This window comes from Scophthalmus maximus, chromosome 11 (genome assembly GCF_022379125.1).
Source record: "Scophthalmus maximus strain ysfricsl-2021 chromosome 11, ASM2237912v1, whole genome shotgun sequence".
Lineage (NCBI taxonomy): Eukaryota > Metazoa > Chordata > Actinopteri > Pleuronectiformes > Scophthalmidae > Scophthalmus > Scophthalmus maximus.
This window is the reverse complement of record NC_061525.1, coordinates 18,220,909-18,239,587: the sequence shown is the minus strand read 5'-3', so window position 1 is coordinate 18,239,587 and position 18,679 is coordinate 18,220,909. Positions and strand designations below refer to the sequence as shown.

The 18,679-nt window shown below is 44.2% G+C and overlaps 1 protein-coding gene across 2 annotated transcripts in view; it reads right to left on the bottom strand.

The window, feature by feature from the left end:
- The window catches only part of si (sucrase-isomaltase (alpha-glucosidase)), a 64,028-nt gene that overhangs the window by 29,701 nt on the left and 15,648 nt on the right, over positions 1 to 18,679 (bottom strand). For both annotated transcript variants that reach the window (XM_035623541.2, XM_035623540.2), the window contains exons 11-20: positions 18,114 to 18,245; positions 17,065 to 17,184; positions 13,858 to 13,971; positions 13,589 to 13,673; positions 12,789 to 12,906; positions 10,470 to 10,641; positions 8,978 to 9,094; positions 7,168 to 7,322; positions 4,920 to 5,004; positions 1,946 to 2,002 (exon numbers count right to left, since the gene is read on the bottom strand). In XM_035623541.2, the coding sequence (XP_035479434.2) occupies positions 1,946 to 2,002; positions 4,920 to 5,004; positions 7,168 to 7,322; positions 8,978 to 9,094; positions 10,470 to 10,641; positions 12,789 to 12,906; positions 13,589 to 13,673; positions 13,858 to 13,971; positions 17,065 to 17,184; positions 18,114 to 18,245 (1,155 nt within the window). The remainder of the gene's footprint in view (positions 1 to 1,945; positions 2,003 to 4,919; positions 5,005 to 7,167; positions 7,323 to 8,977; positions 9,095 to 10,469; positions 10,642 to 12,788; positions 12,907 to 13,588; positions 13,674 to 13,857; positions 13,972 to 17,064; positions 17,185 to 18,113; positions 18,246 to 18,679) is intronic.

Genomic DNA, 18,679 nt, shown 5'->3' with positions numbered 1-18,679 from the left:
ACCGACCTTATTTGTACTGCGGTTGTGCCTCTAGATCTTTCTCTTCTCGCTTCCACATGACAGCAAAATGAATTAAGGGATTAACAATCTAACCTTTACATTTTGTGAATATTATTTTGGGGTTTTTGCACTAACGTTGATCCTTCTGGTAAGATGATACAATTCTGAAAAAAAAAAAAAATCTTATATATAGCATTGACTGAGTTACCTGAGAGGGGTATGAAATGTGTTATTTTTTTAAAATATAATAATATATTATAGTCGAATAATATATTACATGATGTACGACGGTGCTATTCTGCTGTGAACTATTTCACTGTGTGGAGCAGCCACACTTCTTCCCATCTGTCTTTCTTTTTCTGGCTCTCCGTCTCTCTTTCTCTGTGCCCCTTCACTCATTTCTCCGAGGGGGCCCTGATAGAGCGCGGTTAATTTCTGATCCCGCGGGGACTGAATCCTCAGACCAGCCTAAAAATCATTTTAAACTCATTTCTCTCCATCTCCTCTCATTCTACTTCTCCCTACTTCTCTCTCTGCCTCCTGTTATTCTCTCTTGTGGTGCTCTAATTCTTTCTTTTTTTTCCGTCCCATTTTGCTTCGTTCCCATTGCGTGTCTGTGTGTGTGCGTGTGTGTGTGTGTGTGTGTGTGTGCGCGTGGTGTGTTCGTGTGTGTGTGTGTGTGTGTTTCCTGCAGTACAGTGGAGTATAGGGCGTGTGTGTGGGCTGGAGTTAGTGAAGCGTCTATAAGCAATTTCAGATCTTATCACCCCCTCATTGTCTGCCTTAAGGAGGTCTTCTATTGCCTTGTCTTCTCTTCTTCTCCTTATTCCTTCTGGCCAAACTTCCCATCTTCCCACTCCTCTATATACACTAAGTCCCCACCCCCCTCCATTTTACTTCTCCTCTTCTCCTCTCTACTTTTTCCTCTATCGCACATCTCAGGTGCTGTCCTCAGTTTACCCACTTCCTCTCTGTTCAACCTTCATCCCATCAGTTTTCACTTCCTCGTACCCTTTGTTTTTTCCATTATTTCCCCCCCCCCCCCACTTCAGTAACTTGTTTTTCATGGTCATTTTCACAACATCAATACTCCCTCCAACGCTTCCATTCTCCTTCCCAGATAATCACGGGGGACCAACCGGGACAAGGGGCCGGTGGCGAGACAGCCAATCTAATCGTTCATCTGATCACCGGGTGCTTTACATCGCCACTGTGACGCCCAAATAAGGTCCCAAAGGAACTCAACACCTCTTTTATCTCTCCGTCAGGGAGATAGTCTTCCGTCTCTCTTCCCTGGCCCCCTCTTCCACTCTATCTTTGTCCTCTCTCTCGCTCCGTCTTATCTCGAGGCAAAGAGATAAGACGGAACTCGAGGCAAAGACTTTCATGTGATACATGTTCTTTTTGTTGTCAGTTAATGTAGCACAATGCTGATAAGCCCTTGTGCAATATTTTTTGGCGGATCACTGTACATTTATACCATCAATTGAATTAGGCAAACCTGTAGAATATTATGCCTCCTCTTACTATAAACCTTGTTTAGCCTACATGGTCTTCAGTTTCTTGTATCAGAGATATATTGATTCAACTCTTTGATAATATTTCATGCCATTTGGTTTTAAATCAGATTGCACAATATGTTCAAAAAAATCATTGTCTAACTCTTTCTCTCTGTAGCCAATCAACACTTAAAAAATAATGCTATTCATGGATGCTGTGTAAATTTCACTTGAGAAATTGAATTATGTTGGAAGTTCTTTTCATTCTCTATTTGAGGAAATATTTCAACGGCAATATAAACTAGGAGTTGAAGTGTCTGCTGGAAGTGATCATTTATTTTGTCACACATTAGGGGAATGGATGTGCTTCAGACGAAACCTTTCGTACCGATCTTAAATCTATCCATCTGAGTCCACAAATTAAAACAAGCGGTGAATATTCTTACCGTCTCGTAGTCGTACCACACAGCATCTGGCACATATGCGCGCACCATGTCCACACCCTGCAGAAAACAAGAACGACGGTGTAAACATTTGTTTTTGGCATCATGTACAACCAAATACTGCATGCTTCTGATTTCTGGCGCAGGCATCAAAAGGTGTCAGCTTTGCGATTTGTGCAAAGGCAAGTTTGCCTTGGTTTTGTGTTTGCACTCAGCAACACCTGCTTTGGCTCAATGTACCAATGGAGACACTTTAATACTTACAAAGCCGAACATGAGGAGCGATGCTACAATACGCTGCAAAGGAATCACAGACGTTTCCTGCCGCTATAAATCACAGCAGCTTAATAATAAAAAGAGGTACAGTAGACGATAAGATGTCCCCATCAGGGAAAGTTATTTCGAAACTGCCTATCATCTGATATAAAGTTTCCCACAAAGCCCTTGTGACATTTTGGTCGACCGTGCTGTGATGCAACAGATGATGGAAAAGGCGGCGTCGAGCGACAACTGATAGGTGGCATGCTTTGATGGCTTAAGGTGGCGGACAGACAGGAGCAATCAATAGAAGAGCGTCAAAGCCTTTGATATCGTTGTCACTTCCCTGCTCCCTCTGACGGCGCGGAACAGAGGGAGAGAGGGAGATAAACACAGAGAACGCTGGTAAAGAAAGAACAAACTACAGGAGGATTTTTTCTTTTTCTTCCTTTTTTAAATGATAAAATACACTTTGTCAGCTGTGTCGGCCCAGGCTGTCTGTCCTATGGCACCGACGTCGCACTTCCTGTCTGTCCCTCTTCAGCTGCGCGTCCCATTTCGTGGGCCCTCCGAGGCCCTTCATCAGGAACGAGAAAGACGGGCGACAGGGAGAGAAGCAGGGAAGAGAATAGGGAACTAAAGGATAATTAAACAGCGGCAAATACGGGCAAAGTGCGTGTGAAACAATAAAAACAGTAAACTATGATAAAGACGTAGCGTAGTCTGCTAAGTATATCACGGGACTTAACGTCCCCCTGAGGGCCTTTATTCGCAGTTTGATGCGGATCACCCGTCACAGCGGCTGCACAGTCTGTGGGATGACAGCCTGGGGAAAAGGAGGCTCGCCCCATACCTCGCTTTTCTGATTTGCTCGTGGCGCCTATCACTCAGCCCGCTGACTAACGGGAAGGGAGCTGCAGGTGATTGAGAGGGACGAGGCGTGGGGCCTGCATCCTCATTCACGGTGCTGAAAGCTCGGCTCGCCGTGAAGCGAGATCTGATCAGGTGGGGGCCAGAGATCCACGCTGGCGGAATGATCAGACGGCGGCTGAGAGGCGGATGAGAGAGGCAGAGACGCGGGCACCAAGACAGGGAGCGCGCCGGAAAAAAGGGAGACGGGATGAAATGAAATGGGGATCACACGGGTGATTTGACAGCAGCTGATTAAGAGAATGCAGATGAGATAAGGGAGCCGACATCTGATGAAAGGATGAGCTGAGAAAAAAAAAAAAAAAGAAAGCAAAAAAAGGGAGTAATGGGCAAGTGGAGGAAGGGTGGAAAGCGTGGATGAAGACCAGAGGGAATCTCCCCCACTTTATCACAGAGATCAAGGTGAAAGCAATGTCTGATCTGAATGATAGAGAGAGAGAGCGAGAGAGAGAGAGCGAGAGAGAGAGAGAGAGAGAGTTCAATAGAGAAAGACACAGAGAGATGAGAACGATGCGAAAGGGAAAGGGAAGGCAGGATGGAAAGGCCTGTCAAAGATCAACCCGTGACCCTATACTCAAGTAACTGACACTATCTCCTCGTGTGGCCCTTCACAGCCTGTTGCATCTGCAACAGATAGTAGGCACTACGTCCCGGGCGCCTGCTCTCTCTCTCTCTCTCTCTCTCTCACTGGATTCAAAAAAACAACTCACCGCAGCTCCGCGGCAGCCTGCCACCACAAAAGATTCAGCCGCATCAGATAGGTCATTTGGAAAAATTTCAAAAATCATTTGCAAGGGGTGTAACCTCTGGTCTGCTATTTGCCACAGCAGACGAGAGGTTTTCAAAACACCAACACGGTTGTTTGACACTGTTTGACTATGCCCCAGTTGCAACTGTATTGGCTATACCTAGACATTAATGTGGCATTTTTTTCATCAGGTGCGGTGTTATTTTTGCCTCTCAACTTTTACCCATTTCTGCCTGCCTAACTTTAGCATATGCAGAACTGGGAGCGGAGGATCGGTGAGGGGCTCCTTCTCAAGCAGCATGGTGCGTCTTTGGTGTTTTTTCCATCAGATGCCGAAATCTGGACATGTGAACAAATCTTACGCGAAAGCTTACAAACTCCGTTCAATCTCTTTCAAGAGACATCCACGAGCGTGCATATACAGACGTACTCAGACAAACACGCACACACACACACACACACACACACACACACACACACACACACACACACACACACACATCTATCTACACTTCTAATCTGCTAGTAATGAGGTCAGTGCTCTCATTAGAGCTGAGAGAAAAGAGGGAGGATATGAAAGAGAGAAGAAAGAGGGACGAGAGGAGGGGAGGGCAACAAAGAAAATCGCATGTCATGTTTTCCCAGTGGAGGTCAGGGTGTGTGTGTGTGTGTGTGTGTGTGTGTGTGTGTGTGTGTGTGTGTTTGCGCGTGTCTCTGAGTGCATGAGTAACTCCTCTGCACCATCTGCAGAACACATTTCCCCATGTTCTACATATAAGCTTCTATATGTACTCTCTATGACACAGGAGACATGCTCCTGTTTTTGTAGTTGTCCATTTCAACAAGTCCTGCGACTCACACGACGAAATATGTGTGAAACATTTCCCTAAATTAGCGCCTCTACCGGTGAGGGGAGGTTACGCCAGAAATACAGTCCCTTACATTTTGACTGAGCATATGTATTTGGAAAAAGGCGAAGCATGTTAAAGTTTCGATTTTTGTTCACAATGTTGCGTTGCTGTGTTTGTGTTTTTGGCTGACCGGGTCCAGCACAGGTGTGATGAGCAGGTGTTTTCCCCAGAGGAACTGGCGATCCACCGTCCAGGTGGCGCTGTCAGCGTAGAACCTTGGGAATGACAATAATCGTGATTTAGGTTCATTGTGTAAAACCATCGTGTCCCTTCTACGCTCGCTCAGTAAATACCTGTCTGTGCACCGCCTCTGTTCTTTGACAAGCTTTGCAGCGATCACACCCTCTTCATTCGTCATTCATCAAAGATGTTTTTTTTCATTTAACAAAGTAAAAAGAAGAAAAAAAAAACGGGTCCACTAAAACTCAAAGTCTAGGATTCGCATGAAGGGAAGCTCTGACAATCACCTCCTATTTCTGACAAGTCTGGGAATTTACAGATGGCCCTTTCTCTACAAAAACAGAAAAACACAACATCTTGCAGCGCCGTGAGGAAATTAAACGAATGAGTACGTGAATAAAACACTGTTTCTTTACTGGCTACATGGAACAAGGAAAACTCGGAATCCTGGCGAAATGGCTCTGGCATCGGTTGTTTGCAATATGCTTCACATTGATTGGCTCATTCACGTCTCTGTGGCTGGCAATGACCGATCCCATCCATGCATGCTGTAAAATGCAGACGTTTTTTTGAATCTGTCAACGCAGTTTTTCTGTTTCTCGCTGTGGACCACTGCAGGAATGGAGTGAATGATCAGCGTGCCACGCGTCTTCGGCTGGTTGTCAAACCGCCGTCTCTTCAAACGTCAGGGCAAAAGCCTGAGTTTGCCCACGTTTGCTCTCGGGGGAATGGGGGGGGGGGGGGGGGAGTGCGACCCAGGGACGCGCACGCAGGATTTGGACTCGTCATGATCCCGGGGTCTGAGTTAAGTATCCGCTCTTGTGCTGCTTGTGTTGACATTAATTTCTGTTGACAACACGTTTGTGGCTGGGTGCAGGTTGTGTTTGCTTGGTTTAACCTGGCTGCTGTGCCGTTTTCTGTTCCGAGGTTCAATTTGTAAAGAACACGAGCTATTCGCGTGCGTGCCGCCTGCTTGCATGTGATGCGGAACCCACTGGGTGTTTTGCAGTTCAATACGCGTGTATTAATTGGAGATGTCCGTTTGCATTTACAGTCTTTGTATTCCTCACAAAGTTTACTTATTCGCATTGGTACTAACCAAAAATCAGAAGTCGGTGGGTCCAGTATGGGCTGAAGTGTTTTTGGGTATATTTTCTCCTGGTGGATATTAGTTGTTATTTTTGTTGTTGTTGTTGTTGTTGTGTGTGAGTAGATCATCAAACTGTAGTTTATATTTGTTCATAAAAAGCGATTTATACTATTATAGCCCATGCTCAATGCCAATTCGGGTAACGAAGAGAGGTGAGGGGGCCTGGTCGGCATATGAGCAACATTTCGGGCTTGGCCGTTCGTGTCTCGAACGTGCATCTCCGGTGCCCTGGCTGAGCTACTTCACAGACAAGAAGGTGTTTCGCAAGCGTTCAGGGAGAAATGCAACACTGGTGCTTCACGGGTTCTTCACGATCAAGATGCCGTTAGTACTCTGCAGCATGTTCGTCTGATGGATGAGCTGCTCTCGGATGAAAGGGGGATTTTACTATTATTCAGGGGAAATTGCAGCATGCTTGTTGTCTAATGCACTCCCCGCTAAAACTCATTAGGCAAGGAGCGGTATGTTTTGTTTTTCTGGATGATTGGCTCTCTCTCTCTCGGCAGGAGCCCTCGTCACTGTTTGGGATTCATTAAGAGCTCCCTCAAAACAGCACAGTTCTTTTTCCACCAACTCCAACTCAACTAAACTAAATTAAATATGAATATACCTCGATGCGAGTTGCGCCGACTGAAATGAAGCACACCGCCTTTTAGTTCGGGCTGAACACTGACGCTGCTCTTGTGTGAGCGGATTGGCAACACCTGTTTTGCAATATGCCTTTCAGTGATTGGCTAATTCACAGCTGGACAGCGACTAACGTCCAGTCATATTCATGCGGGTGCATTGGGTGGATGTCAAAACCTGTCACTTTTCACTGTTGCCATGCTCATTGCACTCTTACCAATGCAGTTCGCCTCCAAAGCTTCCTGTACCGCCCCCACCTCCTCCGACCATTTTGCATCGCCGGTTTAGGTAAAATTGATGTTCATGAATGTGCTTAATGAAGGAGAGGTCAGATCTCTTAGCACAGTCATCAAAACCAGAGCATTTTCTGTCAAATCGGGCGGAAGAGCCAATTGTTATTTCATGAGCAGTATAGACTTACTCGTGCATGACAGGACGTACAACAGTCTCCCCCGTGGTGTGGGCTTTGTAGAAGAGTGTGTAGAGGTAGGGCAGAAGTGTGTAACGTATCCTCAGGTAATGTTTGGAGCTCTCCACCAGCATTGAACCAGAGCCAAACGAAGCTGGATCCTGGGGCTGGAGACACAAAGATGGATTAAAGAGATGGCATTGATAAATGAGAGAGATGGGATGAAAAAATAAAGATTTGTCTTGTAATCACAGGGGGGAAAGGGGAGTGAGACTGGGGGAAGAAGGACAGAACCTGGTGGAAAAGGGAAAGACGGACTTGAAGTGATTGGGAGGATTTTTCTAAGTTTTATATTGGATTTTAACCTTTATGATGATTAAAATACAAATTAACTTTAAAGGAAACTCATCCAAGAGCAGAAATTGCGAAAGAGAATGTGAGAGTGAGAAATAATGGGGGGGGGAAGTGTGTGAGAAAGAAACAGAATTATGATTTAATTTATATGATAGCGGAGAGTGAAAGGGTGATTAGCCGCTAACAGGCCATGTTCTTCTCATCTGGCTAATCATTCATGCCCTCGGCACCTCAGAGAGTGTGATGAGAACTCTGTGCACGTGTGTGTGTGTGTGTGTGTGTGTGTGTGTGTGTGTTTGGACTGGCCTGCACGGCTGTGTGATGAGGGCCATGATTAGGGCAAAGCAAAGGTCATACATTAGCTGTCTCGTTTAGAGGGAATCGTACTTCAAATTCATCATCATCATGTCCCTGTCCACCAGCAACTACACCCACACACACACACACACACATCATTTCATTCTAATCCCCTACCACCTCAATGCGGTTCTATTTTTGCAGCTGTGATGAGCATAGAAAATGTCACATGAAGACTGTTGCTAGAGAAATGTGCACGTGGCAGTGGTAGAGGTGACATTATGTTGGCGATAAAGGATTTGGATGGCACCTTTTTTTTTTTTCATTTACCCTCTCCAGAACCAAAACTACAACATGAAAAATTCAAGGAAGGGATTTGAATAGTTGGCTCTGCACCAAACATTAGCATGCCAGACTAACCACCATTGCTTCTAAGAACAGGGGCGTTTCAAACTATATAATGTTGTAGGGTTTTGAGTTTTGAGTACAATAAAAGAAAAGTGCAGGATAAGCTCCAATTGTTAGTTATATATTTGTCGTGTTTATTAGACCCTTTTCTCTATTTAAAATAAAATTTGAAACTCGAACTTCTGTCTTGCTCATCCGAGTACATACTGTACGCCAGACCCACAGTTGCGGTTGAAGAGGCGGTGATGTGTGAGCAGAGAGAGTGAACACTACATATTCAAAGTTTTGTCAAGGGTCTGATGCCATATGGCACATCATACTTTGGCGATTCGACATCATTTTTTGCATCAGCATTATCGTTTGCTAAGGTGCAAAATCTCAACCTACTTGATGAGCATCAGTCTGGCACTGGGCTCCCGGGCTGCGTTTTACTCCAGGCTCAACTGTTCCAATACCCACAGCAGCTCTACTCCATAATGACTTTTTTCAGCAGATAACATTCCCAGTGTTAAAACTCAAAACCGGACGCCCCGCTGCTTCTATCCTATAACATGGTTCTGCCAGTGCTGCTGTCATGACAATCTCCATGGATACCGAAAGGCGTTTCTATTTTTAACTACTTGGAGTCACAGCGCCTATACGGCGTTATGAAATAAAGGGTATACCCCTGCGGCACTTTAGACCAAACAACGGCCGTCTGATACATAAATCTGAAACTGACAGTCTAATATAAGAATGACAGAACAAAATGCTTTCAAGGTACCTTGTAGCCCTGAGCGTTGTGGTTCCGACTGAAGGGGTAGAAAGCTCCCACCTGCATCCAGCGACGGCACAACTCTTCGCTGGAGTCGTCAAAGAATCCGCAGATGTCTGCTCCGATCTGGAAACGCATCGGGGGACGACAGTTTGACATTCAACCAGAACCTGCAGAGTATTTCGGCCCGCGTCTCATGTGCTGTTGTTGTTGTATTGCAATCGTACATGTGGCATGCCATTTCATAAAGTCAGAGAAAATTCGAGGTTGTGGAAAAACAGTACAGAGATTGAATGATGAAAATGAAATAAAGCTTTATATCACAAAGGTCCATGAAGGCCCCTTCAGAAAGTGACAGAACCTTGCAGCACTAAAAAAGTGGTACCAATATAAATTTGTCTTTTAAAATGTCTACGTGGATGTCATATTAATTTGATCAAGGCAGCCAGTAGACGTGGCCTGTGATCTTTATTTAAATGAATTGCACGTCGGAAAGAGACTACAGTCGAAAGGCCGGTCCATTGACACTGCTTTGCTTTCTATTGTTCACAACCGGCCACATTTTTACAACAGCCTCAATGGGAGGGGATCGATTCCAAATCCCATCTCTCCTGCCTTCCCCCTTTCTTTGTGTGTGTGTGTGTGTGTGTGTGTGTGAGTGAGTGTTTTGTGAACTGAAGGGCCTAAAATCAGCTTGACAACAGTCCAACCAGGATGTAGTTCACATCTGTAAGACCACCGGACATGCACAGCTGGATGAGTGCATGTGTGTGTGTGTGTGTGTGTGTGTGTGTTTGCACGTGTATTTGACCCCCCCTGTCATTTTATTACTGCTGTTTGTGCTCTGTGCTCTACAGAATGCACTTGGCTATAGTACGTTTTCTCGAACGTGTGTGTGTTTGAACATGGTCTTGTTCTTCCAGATGTTTAATTGGATGTCATTCCAGACGCCCATTTTCTTGCCTACCCATTTTGTCTTTGTGTTTTTGCCAAAGCAGAGATCTCAATTAGCAGCTGGATACCTTTTAAAAAGGCAAAAGGGTGAAACTAATGAATGTCAGAGCTGCATTCTTCGGATCTTGTTGAGTGTGTTATGAATCTGTAATGGGGATGTGAGTCTCTGTGTGAAATGTACCGATGTCAGTGCATATTGACTAAAAATGAACGAAAAAGCATATTTTTCTTTTTGCCAAATTTATAAGCAATTCCAATAAACAAACAAAATGAAACTCATTAACTTAACTTTTTCTGCAGGTTTGATATTACAGAAGGTTACGACACAAAACTACTAATAGCACTGTTCTCCACAAATACAAAGCCTTGAAAGAGGGTCTAAGCTAAAATTTGAAACATTTTTGACGTGATGTTTGAATCTGTGGCTCTTCAGAAAAATGGAAAACATTCAGTCCCACTAAGCCTTGTCACAGCAACCAGGTAGATAAAATTCTGTTCTCTCTTCTTAAGCATAATAGGAACGGTATCTGCAAGGTGTGCTACTCACATAGGGAACCCCGAAGAGCCCAAACTCTAGCATGCCCGGGATGGCCCATTTTATGTCGTTCCAGTTGGCGGCGTTGTCCCCCAGCCAGTGACCCGAATATTTCCCCACACCTGGGAAGGAGGAGCGGGTCAGCATCAGGGTACGGTTTCCTCCGAACGCACGCTGCAGAGCTCTGTGGCAAAGATGCAGGACAGGAGCAGGAACAGGGAGCAGGGGGAGAGAAAGTGATCATTGGGATATAAGGAGCGAGCGGAAGCAGGAGAATCGAATGGCACACGGGAGATGCATATATCAAACGCACAAGCACAAGCATGCTCACGAGTGGAGCGAACACGCAGAGGTAGACGATGCCAGAGCTGATTGTAGTTTTCCTTCCCCATTGTGCAGAATTATGTTTGATGGGGGGAACTGATGCGGCATTGATTTCCACGACAATACAGAACCCCGATGACGTGTACAAAACGTATCTCCTGCCAATAATACATTTTAATTAGTGGACAGGGGGAGAACGGAGATGAAAGAGCTTGCTTTCATACCAAAGGAGTGAGTCAGCAAGTCCACTTCAGGGGGGGCTTGTGTACATGGTCTCCAGCGCAAGTGTGTGTGTCTGTGTGTGTGTGTGTGTGTGACCATGTGTATGCAGGTTTTAAGTTTCCCTCTGTGCATACACTTGTGCACAGCATGTGTTAAACTTTACACTTTTGTGTGGTTGTCACGGGTAACACTTTGCCCTTGGGGAAGTGCCATGAGTCGAACACGCTGCATTCATTTTGCATGTTTTATGTTTTGTTTTGTTTTTGTCCAACAATCAACAGTTAAGCTCCAGTTACAGATATTCATCGTGGAATTATTAAACGTTTGTCATATTTATTGCCAAAATGTCATATCTGAAATTGAAACTTCACATTTTGCTGTCGTGAAAGCCAAATAGTAATGTAAAAGGCCTTTTTGCTTGTATCCATTCAAGGATATTGGTGGGACCTTTAATTTTGTCACTTTTGTATGAAAACACATAAAACACTGTCATAATATTACTGTGAAAGAAGCCCTTCTTTCTCTGAAGACACTGTATTATGCAATGCTGAGAGTGCATTCGGGTAAAAAGCAACATCTGAAAGGTTGCATTTCATTCAAGTGTTCCTCTTTTATTAGATTTTTTTGACATCTGCGGTACATTTGAATGCTCATGGCAGGAATGAATCAGCATAAAATTGCTGCAAAAATAACCCACTAAGTGAGTGCAGGGGAGGCAAAGGAAGCCTTTGAAATACAGACATGAGATGTATAACCTATTGGGAAAGTTGAATGGTGTCAATACTCTGACAATTGACTTACCGAGGCACCACGCATTAGTGCAGGTGAGTGTGCCGCTTCCAAAAATGATGCGGTTTCGCCATCAGTGCATATTGCAATATCAACTATCACCAACTTTAGCCCTGTGGGGAATATACAGCTGAGAGTTTGGGAACTGTATCATTTCCAGATGAATAAGGCTGCACTTTATACCTCTGTGACATTTAGGTGGTTTGTAATGGTTTGAGTAGTAATCTGCACACGGCTTGGCTGTGCTATCTTGATGGTCTTTAAAGGACAAATCTGATGGGCTCTAGTGAACCTCCTCTGCTACTCTCTCGTTTCAAATTTTCTCCGTGTCGGAAAGGAAACAGATTAGATGCATGGATTTTAACCAAGCGTCTACCTCAGTCATCACCACCATGGTATACCTCCAACACAGTGACAGAGGCGAGCAAAACTTAATGTAGCGTACTCAATGCCTCGTCTAATGGTGTTTAAAACATTAACACAACTTGAATACAGGACAAAAACTGGTGCTGCTACTGCATTCACAATGCAAATGGCATTGTACATATATAGTTTGCAATCAAGCTAGTGTGCGCGTGTGTGTGAGTTACACCGATGCCCCTCTGTGGGTTTGTGTAAGTAAAGGGATGTACACTGTTTCCAGATGAGAAGTCCATTCTCTCACCCTGGGAGCCAGGCTCATTAACACATATTTCGGCAATCATCGCATGGGATCCGACTCGCAAATGGTGTGCAAGAGTCACAGGCTATGATTTAGCAGGTGGCGTGATTCTCTGCGCTGCACAAAACGTAGGGACCGTCGCACTTGTGCATGTCAGCTCCAAATTCCTGTTCCAGGGCTCAATGACCTGTGATTCTGACATCACTTGATTTTAAAGATTTCGTCGTTAAGTGCGTTTCGAGTTCATTTCTCTGAAGGCGTGGCACTAAGTTGGCCTCTGTGCCGCGACGCGAGCTGGCCAAACTCATTCTATCATTGACTGGGAATGCACTCACTTCTCAGTGGCCAGTACCATAGAGTATCCGTACAGACTGTGGACATCATAGTGGTTCCCCCAGGCCTGCTTGGCATCCATACACAGAGTCTTACTGTACATCACCTCGTCCAGGATCTCTGGGGGAGAGAAAAGATTTACAGGTAAAGAAACAGGGTAGATATGGAGTGAATACACAATAAAGGATGCAGTTGAGGGAAGGAGAGTGGAAGAGGGGGACGGAGAGAATGAGAGAGGAGGTGATATATACTGTATACTGCAATGGGAAGTGGGAACGATAAGGAAATGAGGGACAGAGATAGCAATGGAAGAAGGGGATGACTAAGGAGGAGTGCAATAAAAAGATGGCATCAGGGGAGCATCCCTTTTTCCTGTTATGATCATCCTCTCCGAGACACAGTCCGAATAAAAGACGTGGCAGAAGAGTCATTTTCAGAATTCTCCAACGGGGACCCACTATCGTAGATGAGTTTTCCTCTGCACCTGAACTTTCTTTATGAGCTGTTGTGGCTAATTCATCAAGTTGTGCTCAGCATTTGTTGCCACAAGCTGCGGGTCAGTGACACCCCTGTTTTTCTTTGTATTGTCAAGACCTCTGTACCACGTTCAGACTTTCATAAACTGTAGATAAACGACTGTGTTGTCAGTGAGGGGCCCTGAAACAATTCTGCAACGACGAAGTATTCATCCTGAACCATGTCCCGGAAAGAAACGCACCTACCGCAGCTACTAAAACGGCGCATTGACAGCGCACATTGAATTATGATCATGACACAGAACGTGGAAAAGAACGTGTCTTACTTGGAGTGTAGGGAGGGTAGTTGAGTTTGTTATCGGCACAGCCCTTATTCGATCCTTTCTTGAAATTAGCCACCTCATTCATGTCCTGCAAGTGCATCAGAGGTCACACTTTTGGTAAAACACAAGTTCAATAGATTTAACCAATAGTTACACTTTTCATGACATGCCACAAGAGTTGTGATTCAAAGATCATTCGGGGTCATTGTACTCATGTCTGCAGCTAACCGGAGAACGCACTCCGTCATGTTTTGTGCCTACGGGCGACTTACGATCCAGAGGGCGTCGTGTTTGATCTCCCTGGAGAATCGCTCGTACTCATCAACCCACCAGTCAATGCAGCTTTGGCTGGTGTAGTCTGGAAACACTGTCTCTCCTGGCCACACCTGAGAGCGAGACAAAAAAAAGTTTTGGAATACATTTCTGAGAGCATTTAGTTTGGCATCACCGCATGAGCTTCCCTTCTGACAGGTCTCCCTCTACGGTTTTTGTTTTGGCAAAGAGGACGTCGTTAAGAACCGTGCCTTTGTCTTCTTGTAGACAAGAAGCTAGCCTACACAACATTGTACATGCAGACCACATGACGGGGCACGATCAGCCGCGATGGTGTAGGCGTAGCGCGAGCTCCACAGAAGCAAAAGAAAACTAGGCCTGTGGAAATGTCAGAGAAACAGCTTGGAGATGTGGAAATGACAAAGAAAAGGGGACAGACGCGAGATGAAGTGAGGGTGGGGGCGGGATTGATGTGTGTGTGTGTGAGTGAGAGAGAGATGGAGAGAGGAACGAGTTGAGGAAGAGAACAGAGGAGAGGAGAACAAAAAATCGATAATGCAATAGAAATCTCAAGACGGGACTGTGTGTTAGAAGTCGTCCTTAATGACATGTATTGAGACAAATGATTAATCCAGAGAGAAAAGCGGAGATTTTGTATATACGCACGTGTGTGTGTGTGTGTGTGTGTGTGTGTGCGCATTTCTGTATGCAACCTTCTTTTAGAGCACAGTAGATATTAAATCTCAAGGTTGCTCCACTGTAGCCATCTCTTGCCTTTACTTCCACTGCCGATAACTTTACAACCCAGTTTCTTGCAAAGGCATGAATCACAGTCATGTACGCTGACATGTGCACACACATATTTGCAGACACCCACGCAGATTTATAGGCAGATGTTTTTGGCAGGTGGTCCGAGCTCCAAGGTCAGAGCTTATTGATAGTACCTCGCATTCTCCACCTTCCTTTTTCTTTTTTCTTTTTCTTTTCCGATCACGTCTCCCTTCCTTTAACTCCAGATTTTGTCTCCCTGACGTCTCCAGCTGCTTACCAGTACTGACAGCCCAGTAAACACTTCAAACAAATCTGTTGGCATTTGGAGCTGCATATTTCACCCTATCTTCATGTCCATTTGTCTGTTTTTATGCCATTCTCTCTGTCGGCCTGCATATCTAGACAGTCATTACCTGTCCGTCTCCCTCCTCCCACTTGTCTCTATATGTCCCTCTGCCTGCCTGTTCTTCAAAGTATCTTCTCTCTCCCCGTTTTTGTTGTTGTTTTTACTCGATAATCACTCAATTTTGTCTCTGGTCTCTCTCCGCAGCTGACTTCCTGTGCACCACCCTGTCACTCCCGACTCCTCTCAGAAAGACGGCCAGTCTGTCTCCCTGCACATTCCCCTCTAATCTATTATTTGTGTCCGTCTGTCCTTTTGTACCTGCCTTTTGTTTTTTCGGCCCATGTTTCTGTCTTGTCATCCTTACCTTTTAAAACCTGCAGACTCCTTTATAAATATGTATTTATTTATTTACTCCCAGCTGCAGTGTTTACCTCCATCCATTTTTTTTGCCTCCCGTGTACTCAGAACAGAAATGTTCATCTGCGTTAGTGAGGTCTCGCTATGATTTTATTCGCACTCTGAAACATATGGGCTGGCAGAAAAAGCTTTTATCCTTTGCAACCAATTAGCTGTCTTAAAAGCAGAATAAATACCAGCCTTTCGCTGCATCTCCTCTCTCACTGACACAGCTGCCGCAAAGGTCATTTCGCGAAGACCCTTATGTTTTCATAACCGGGACGCATACATTTCATAGGGGGCGGGGGGGGGGAGAAACAAACGAAACAATTACAATCACACACATGTGCACAGACAGCCAAGAATAGCTTCTCATTTAGAGAAATGGAAACACATAGATCTACACAGACAGACTCTCTCTCGCCATCTCGCTCATACACACACACACACACACACACACACACACACACACACACACACACACACCCAAACACACGCACTTGCATGCCTAATCTGTGATGCAGAACATTCTAAGATTAAACATTAACGTGGAAATCAATGCATATGTTTGACCCCTTATAAACAGCATAAAAAAGCGATTAGCAGAGGGACTGGTCCTGACCGTGTCTGTGAAATCAAACGCAACACTATAAAAGCGTGTCCGCAACAAACTTTGACCCCCAGTGTCCACCCCTCACTGCAGGGGAGAGCTCTTTAAAGTGATGATCTGATCTATACTTCTTTGAGGGAGTATTGCGGTCTAATTGGGACTGTAAAGAACCAGTCACACACGTTTGTGTACACACAGAAAAAGCATACGTTTGTGGCAGGCCTGGTGCGCAGTTTGATTTGTATGTCTTCCACACATTCAACAGAATGTAAAGGGGACATCTGGGTAAATTAAAATGCCTAACAAAAAACTAAACACAATTTGATGAGCCAGAGCATCCACATTGAGCTGCAGAAATCTGAGTGGACTCAGATTTTTGCAAATCAGATCCAAACCAACTCCAAATGTGGTTTGGATCTGATTTGCAAAAATTGCACTTCATGTGGTACAATGCTCTACAAACTTTCTAATAGCAAACTGGATACAATCTGGAAAAGCTAAAAACTTAATTGGGCTAAATTATTATTATTATTAGTATTAGTTGTAGTAGTAGTATTTGTATAAGTATTAGTATTATTTTTATTTATGTGTATAATAATTTTTCGGGTTTACAATCTCACAACTAAAAAGTGCATGAATTGGCATTTGTTTCCTTGATGTTCAAATTGACCCTGAACATAATACATGTTATTATCCTTAAAGACTTGAAGACTCTTTGAAGATAACAGGAGGGTTAATGGTTATTATTATAATTGAAGTCAAAGCTATGTTCCGGGTATTATCTTGAGTATCATTTCCACAAAAGTCTGATTGGCTTTTCCACTACCTGAATCGATCTAACCTAAACCATATCTTAAATTAACCGTAACGTCGTCACCATGGACTGATATTTTAGGGTGTAGTTTTCTGTGAATGTAATGGGGATCATTAATGACTTTTCCAGAATCAATGTTAAGAATGGTTTTTATATTGCTTTTTTGCATCATGTGTTTGAACAAGTAAAAGTCCAAATTAAGGGCCCACCAAGTGAATACTTCAATTTGTTCATGGCTAATTTTTCTCTTACACCTGAATTCATCTCACCTCTCCTAACAAAGGAGTTTTCCCATCTGTTTCAGTGACCCAGGCATTCTTCTCATTCCCTCGGTCATAGGAGTCGTATGCAGCATTCCCTACTCGCTTACTGGTAGCCACTGCAGGATCCTAGGGACAAAGGAATAGACCTGTATGAATACGAAGAAACAGAAGCTCAATTTCAAATTAACTGCTGATGAACAGTAATTTGGTGCATTGATTGCCAATTACATAGCATGACTGCCCACATAATAGTTTTGACATTGTTGTAATAAAATATTCCATTTGTTGTTGGAGCAGGAAATGCATTTAAAAAATCTGTCAAGTTTGATTTAAGTTGGAATACATATAAATTTTTTGCCTTCTGCCCGGATTGTCCCTTGTCACAGATCCTGTTTAGCTATTTTCCATGGACAGGATCTCAAGGATGCAGCCAGGTTGTGTATCCAGTGAATCCTAAGAATCTTCTTGCAGCTTCTTGCAGATGACTTTGTTCCGTTGGCTTCATCAGACGGCGAATTCAGCATGTGATGGGACGGTTAGCAGCTGTATGTGAAGCGGTACCTCCAAGTCTTAGGCCAAGTGCTCCCTTCGGGCTGAGACAGAGTTGCTGTCTTAAGTAAGGGAGTTAAAGTGCCGTGGGGAGTAGAGTTGCTAACCCTTCCATGACACCTTCTATTACAGGTTTTTCTGGGCTTATCCAACTGGTAAGAGAACCCAGAGTAGACCCAGAAAACACTGGAGAGACTATATTTCATCTGACCAGGAAAAGCCTCGGTGGTCCCCCAAGAAGAACTGAAAGATGTCGCTGAGGAGAAGGACGTCTGAAATACCTTGCTTGACCTACTGCCACCACAACACCTCTGATAGTAAAAGGTGGATGTAAGGATTGCTAGATGGATGAATGTATAAATCAACTCAACATCACAACACCAACATTTGGCCTGTAATGTGAGAAATTGACCAAACCCCGTAATGCAAGGTACAGTACCAACAGGTGTTTTGTGGTCGCAGATTTTTCATTCAATAACTTCATTAATAAATTTGTAATTTCTTACCAGGATGAGGATGTACCTCTGCCCCTTCTCATGGAGGTAATCGGCAAACTGAGGCAGCTCACTGAATTTGACTTTGTCGTAGGTGAAGTCTTTCTTGTCCTCCATGTAGTCTATGTCAGTGTACTGAATGTCCTGCATGAGGATAAGAACAACATGTCTGTATGGGCACCATATGTCCAAATACAACCTATTAAAAGTAGGTGTTTGCTGTTTAGGAAAAAAGGTTCAACACTTTAGATATTCAAAAACCTAAATGGAGATGCTAAGAGGCTGGTATGCCTTCCATGTATTACATTTGCATCTTGCATGAGGTTAATGAATTCAAAATGACCGTAATACATCTTAGATGTACCCACAACCATGCTTCTGCTTCTTTGCATATTTTGGACACAACTAGTCAAAGTGGAGTCCCTGCAGTGTACTGGGTAATGTGCTGCTAAACCTTGAGAGGACAGTGACAATGTTAACACATTCTTTAGCTTTGGTTTTGGGGGGGTTTTGCCAGGTTGTGACATCATTCCTGCTGTCTGTCTGTCTGTCTGTCTGCCAAAATCTACTCCATGTCG